General features: G+C 41.9%; 1 protein-coding gene across 1 annotated transcript in view; it reads right to left on the reverse strand.

Annotated features, from left to right (window-relative positions):
* Window positions 1-4,447: 4,447 nt before the first annotated feature.
* ZMYM2 (zinc finger MYM-type containing 2) overlaps window positions 4,448-6,406 on the reverse strand; it is a 241,936-nt gene continuing 239,977 nt past the window's right edge. The window contains exon 23 of the mRNA XM_075337404.1: window positions 4,448-6,406. This exon is cut by the window's right edge and continues 24 nt beyond it. Coding sequence (XP_075193519.1) covers window positions 6,241-6,406 — 166 coding nt within the window. The 3' untranslated portion in view covers window positions 4,448-6,240.

The following is a 6,406-nucleotide window of genomic DNA, read 5'->3' on the forward strand; positions in this document are numbered from 1 at the left end:
AAGTCCTGGATGTGGTGGTTCCCTCTTCGGCTACAGGTGAGCGGACATCGTATTTTTTTCTTGGTTCTGACTGAGCACACATATGTATACACAAATAGACACAAATGGATACACCGAGCACATACACACACATAGCGCACATGCATGTATACACTGAACACCCACACACACTCTGCTGTATACTCACCCAGCGATGCGGTCCCCGACACTGAAGTCCCCGCGATGTTCCATCTTCCAGCTCCACAGGGCACTGAATATTCAGTGAGTATAATGAGCGGGGTCTGGAGTGGGAGGCAGCAGAGCCAGAGACAGCAGCGCTGGAGAGAGGTAAATATAGAAAATATTTTTATTCAAAAGACCCGTGTTTTCTCCGGTACGTGTCACACTGATGTCACACGGATCACATCAGTGTGCGATCCGTGTGACACCCGTGCTGCCGGAGAAAAAAATCGGCATGTCTGCATGTGTGTGTAGGGCCACACGGTCTGTGTGACAACACAGACGTGTGAGTAACAGCATATAAAAACATGGGTACATGTGACATCCGTGTTAAAAACGGATGTCACACGTACCTATAACACGGATCTCTGAAACCAGCCTTAGAATAATTACATTTTGTTTCACCAAAATGTTGTTTTAGCCTCAAGTTTTTGGACCATACAGTTTGTTGTGTCATTTTTCCTGAGAGCGCCATTACCCTCCATGCAATCAGGAACTAGTTTTGAGATACAGTGCACAGTCAAGAAGGGAATGAGCACCATTTTGGACTTCATATTTTGCTGGAGTAGTATACGGGTACCATGTCACATTAGCAGAGCCGCTGAGGTGCCAGAACAGCAGAAATCCCACACAAATTACCCCATTTTACAAATTGCACCCTTGAATTAATTCATCTAGGGGTGCAGTGAGCATATTGACACCTCAGGTTTGTCACAAAATGTTATACAAATTCAACAGTCAAGGAAAAATAATTACATTTTTACAACTAACATGTTGCTTTAACACCAAATTGCCCACTTCAACAAGGGGTAAAGGTAAAAAGGGTCCCAATTTTTCCTAAACATGGCAATACCCCACATGTGACGCTACACTTACATTTTGGCCATAGGGCTCGGGAGTGAAGGAGCGTCATTTGATTTTTGGAGCACAGATTTTCTAAGAATAGTTTGTGGACTTCATTTGCAGAGCCCCTAAATGACAGAACAGCAAAAACCACCTCAAGTGACCAAATTTTTAAATTTACGACGGACGGCGGGCGCAGGTAAGGAGATGTTTGTTGGTCCTGCGGCTTCACACACAGCAATGTGTGGAGCTGCAGGAACGACAAACATCGTACCTGCGGACGCACCAACATTATGAAAATGAACGACATGACACAGATCACTGATTTTTGACTGTTTCACGCTCGTTCATCTTCTCTCCTAGGCTTTACACGTTGCGACGTCGTTACCGGCACCGGATGTGCGTCACTTTCGATTTGACCCCGACAATATTGCAGTAGCGATGTCGCAACGTGCAAAGTACCGCTTACTGTAGTTTAGGCAAACTGTGGGGCTCAGAATACAGTGGGCAATTGGAGTTGGAAGTGCTGATTTTGCGGTTTTTCTTTTTTGAAGGGGAAGCCATAGTGCTTGTCCAGAGCCTTTGTGCTAACACTAACATTGAAGCCCCCTATATTTCTGTTAACAGATGATGGACCAGAGTGGAGATTTGTGTTCTTGTGGGTTGAGTTTAATGCAGTTTGTTGGCAATTTGAGTACAGAACATTTTCGATCAGTTCCCATTTATCCTGCGCTCTAGCTCAGCACTTAAATGGGGGTTTCTATCTACATCTCCGAAATACGGTGATTCAGATGAAACCCCTGATGGATGCATTCACTATAATGAGGCAGCAGAGTTAAGGGTGCTTTACACGCTGCGATATCGCTAATGATTTATCGTCGGGGTCACGTCGTTAGTGACGCACATCCGGCATCCTTAGCGACATTGCAGCGTGTGACACGTACGAGCAATCTTAAACGATCCCAAAACAGGCAAAAATCGTTTGTTTTGGAGAGGTCGTTCTATAACCAAATATCGTTGCCTGTTTATTAGCGATGTTGTTCCTCGTTCCTGCGGCACCACACATCGCTGTATGGTACACCGCAGGAGCGATGAACATCTCCTTACCTCCGTCCACCGGCAATGAGGAAGGAAGGAGGGGGGCGGCATGTTGCGGCTGCTCATCTCCGCCCCTCCTCTGCTATTGGACAGCTGCTGTGTCACGTTGCTGTGACGGCGCATGTCCCGCCCCCTTAGAAAGGTGGTGGATCGGTGGCCAAAGCGACGTTGCGGACCAGGTATGTGCATGTGATGCTGCCGTAGCTGTCTACAAATATCTTAAAGGCTGTCACACTGTAGAGCGATCAGTTTTATTCTCATTTTCACAAGGAAAGACTAAAAGCAATGGGATGAAACTGATGGGGAGGAGACACATTAGATATTAGAAAAAACTTTTTGACAGTGAGAGTGATCAATGAGTGGAACAGGCTGCCGCGAGAGGTGGTGAGTTCTCCTTCAATGGAAGTCTTTAAAAAGAGGTTGGACGGACATCTGTCTGGGATGATTTAGTGAATCCTGCTTTGAGCAGGGGGTTGGACTAGATGACCCAGGAGGTCCATTCCAACTCTAATAATATTCTATGATTCTATATCCATGTGAAATATTTGTGAGCTTTTTTTTTTTAATCAGACAGCAGATTGACCGCTGAACAGATCCATTCACACTTGTATGAACATCATGAATCTGATGGGTGTCCGTGTGACTAGGAGCAGGTCTATACTAGTCAATGGGGATTCAAAGAAACACAAATACAAACATTATAGCCTATATTTTACTTCCATGTCTTATGGATCTGTTGCTTAGAAATTAATCCCTTCACGACACGACTACTTATTGTTTTTGCGTGGTTTTTCCTCCGCGATCCATAACTTTTTTATTTTTCTGTCCAGCGACATGAGGGCTTCTATTTTTGCGGAACAAGTTGTACTTTTGAATGATTCTATTAATTTTACCACAGTGTACTGGAAAATGGGGGAAAACACTCCAAATACGGAGGATAGCGAAGAAAAAAAAAATTCCGCACAATTCTGACATTGTTTTTCGGCATTGTTTTTACGGTGTACATTTTATGGTAAAAATGACCTGGCAATAATATTTTTCCTCATCAGTACGATTAGGGAAATACTAAACTTGTCTAGTTTTTAAGGTTTTTTGGGGTTTTTTTTTTTTGGTGGTGAAAGAAAAGGTAAGAGGCTTGCATAAAAAATTTTTGTGAGTTCTGTTTTCCAAGAACTGTAACATTTTCATTTTTCAGTTGATCGAGCTGTGTGATGGCTTTTTTTTTTTTGCGGGGTGAGATGACGTTTGATCACTTGTTAGGCTATGTGCGCACGTTGCGTACAAGCTCTGCAGAAATTTCTGCAGCGATCTGAAGAGCACATGTGCGCTTTAGATCGCTGCAGAAATGTCCGTAGTGAAGCCGATTCCATGCGCTCTGCCTGCAGCTCCTCCCATAGACAGAGCAGGAGCTGCCGGCAAAGCGCAGGAAAGAAGTGACATGTCACTTCTTTTTGCGCAGCGCTTCGGCAGTAGCCGAAGCGCTGCGCTCTTAGACGCCACGTGCGCACGGCCCCTGCACAATCTCCATAGACTGTGCAGGGGCCGCAGGACGCATGCAGTTACGCTGCGCTACAAAGCGCAGCGTAACTGCATGTTTTTACGCAACGTGCGCACATAGCCTTACAACATTTTTTGTTTTTTGTTGTATTGCAGCGACCAAAAAACAAACATAATTTAGGCAGTTACATATCTGTTTATTTTTGTATTTTGATATCAGACTTTTCTGAACGCGGTGATACCACACGTGTATTTTTTTTTTATCATCATGCAATGGGGCAAAAGGGGATGATTTGAACTTTTTTTTCTTTTACTTCTCACTGTTTTTAATAGTCTCTGAGGGGACTAAATAAAACCTGCGATCGTCCGTTCGCTTGTGCTATATACAATCATGCCATAGCATTGCTGTATATAGCAAAAAGCACAGTCTCTTTTGAAGCCCGTCCACAGACCGGTTTTAAAGCTGCTCTACTATGACAAGTACTGAGGTCTTCTGCAGACTCCCTTCGATCATTTAAACCGTGATCACGTCCTGGATGCGCCGATGGGAGCTGAAAATGGCATGTACCGATCACGGTGCTTGTTAAATCCCAATGTCAGAGTTGACAGCGGGATTTAACAGGTTAACTATTGTGGGCAAAGCTCTGCTCCACCCGGTATTATTAATAGCAGATCCTAGTTGTAACACACAGCCATTACCTGCTCGGTATGGAGCGAGCGCACCCGCTTCCAACGTGTGCTGTACATGTACGGTGGATGTCGTAAAAGGAATGAAGTTGAACTAAAAAAAAATATGTAACCGTCTCATGGTCTTTTTATTAGCATTGGAACAGACAAGGTTTTCATTATGAAAGCATCCAAAAAAAAAAAGTCCACTGAGGTTTCTCAAATATTAGTTTACACAGATGCCAACAGCAAGGCAAAAAAAAAAAATCAGATGCAGCGTTACGAGAATTGCTTCTAAGAGAACATATCTCCATAGGAGACAGTGCAGCTGTACTGGCTAGGTGTCGCAGGCTTGTAACGTGTGTGGCAATAGAAGGTCACAGAGTTTGGCTGCACAAAATGCTCTGACTTTCTATTGTTCCGGTCGTCAGTATTCATTGGTATAGGTAGCTTTCCTGCTGGGTTTTCATCTCTCCTTCCACCCAGCTGCTGATCATCAGTATTCTCTTGGTGCTTAAATATTCCCATCTCCCCTGGACTGGTGATATTATTCAGTTCATTCACGCTCTGGTTGCAAGCAGGTGACTTGTACTCCTCTGTGGTATTGTTGCTGTAACTTTCCTGAAGTTCTACCTGAGTCATCTGTGGATAAGTAGTTCATGCTTTTTCTCCAATGTGTCCTCCTTGTGCCTTCCTTTAGCGTTTGGTGCAGTTGAGGAAGAGCTCATCCCACTTGCTCCCTATTTAGGGTCCAGCACTAGGGATACCTAGGGTCTGTTATCCGGCTCGGTGCAGAATTTATCTAGAGTGGTGAGGGACCATAGGGACCAGCAGTAGGTTGGGTCAGGGGTCACAATCTCCCAGTTCTCTTTCCCTTGGTAGTTCCCCGTATATAGCGTGACACTAAATTTGTTAACCACGTGAAACACTAATAGCTGACAACATAATTTACACTTCAATGATGCATCAATATCATCTTTACGTAGGTATTTCCAAAAGGTCACTTTAATGTTTTAGAAATGCAGAGAGAAAAAAAAAACCCTCAAAAAAAAGGAACACAAAATAAAATTTGTCCCCCATAGAGTAATTTTACTTTTTCAGCTACTGAAATGTAGACATTAATTTTTATTTTTTATGTGGCAACGTAAGAATCACAAAAAGAAAACTCAAGGAAATATTTTAATTGGAAGGGACTGAAAAATAAAATAAAACAAAATATAAAGGAAAAAATTAACCAAAATTAACAAAAAAAAAAAAAAAAAAAAAAAAAAAAAGGTTCACTTTACAGTACACAAATATTGACATTTTCAAAATCTGTCTAATTTTTGGTACAGACAAGGATTTTTTTTTTTTCTACATAAGCCAATAGTATCAATAGTATTCCTCTATTATTTCCAAACTCAAAATAAAAACAATTCAGATTACTTTACAGTTCAATTTTAAAATTTGAGAAGGCGTGATCTAAATCTCGTTAATTTTAGCCGGTATTAGCAAACTTAAAACTTTAGGGCAAAAACCTTCTTTTTACAGAAAGCTTCTCAAAATAGGAGAATTGTGCAATATGGAAATAAAGCAAATACACATGGCACATTCTCATCCAGATCGCATGTAAAAAGTTACAAACATCCCCTAATTCAAATAAATAATAAAAAAAAATGAGTCGTGTGTTGTGTTTTAGGTTTCCTAAAATTCACTACAAGGAAAGGGAAAAGAAAAAAAAAAAAAAAGGCAAAATGTCACACAAATATTTACACTGTAATACCCAAGGCTGGGTACAACGCTACAAAACTCATAAAATACATGTGGAGTAAACCGTGAAATGTTTTTTTTTTATTTGTTTTTTTTTACTCTTCCTTCTGCTATTCACGCCAGCAGCTGGACTGTCTAACATGGCTCCTATTCAGCATCTTGCAATATTTAGTCTGTGTCTTCATCCAGTTCATAACTGTTTTTGTCATAAATATCCTTTACTAGTAAAACCCGTATTAGCATGTTTTCCAAAGTGTTGCGATCCAGGGGAAGTGATGTGAACCATAGAGAGGATCCAGAAGAGGGGCTTTCAGGAGTCAAATAAAACACGTCC

This window comes from Anomaloglossus baeobatrachus, chromosome 2 (assembly GCF_048569485.1).
Source record: "Anomaloglossus baeobatrachus isolate aAnoBae1 chromosome 2, aAnoBae1.hap1, whole genome shotgun sequence".
NCBI classification, from domain to species: domain Eukaryota; kingdom Metazoa; phylum Chordata; class Amphibia; order Anura; family Aromobatidae; genus Anomaloglossus; species Anomaloglossus baeobatrachus.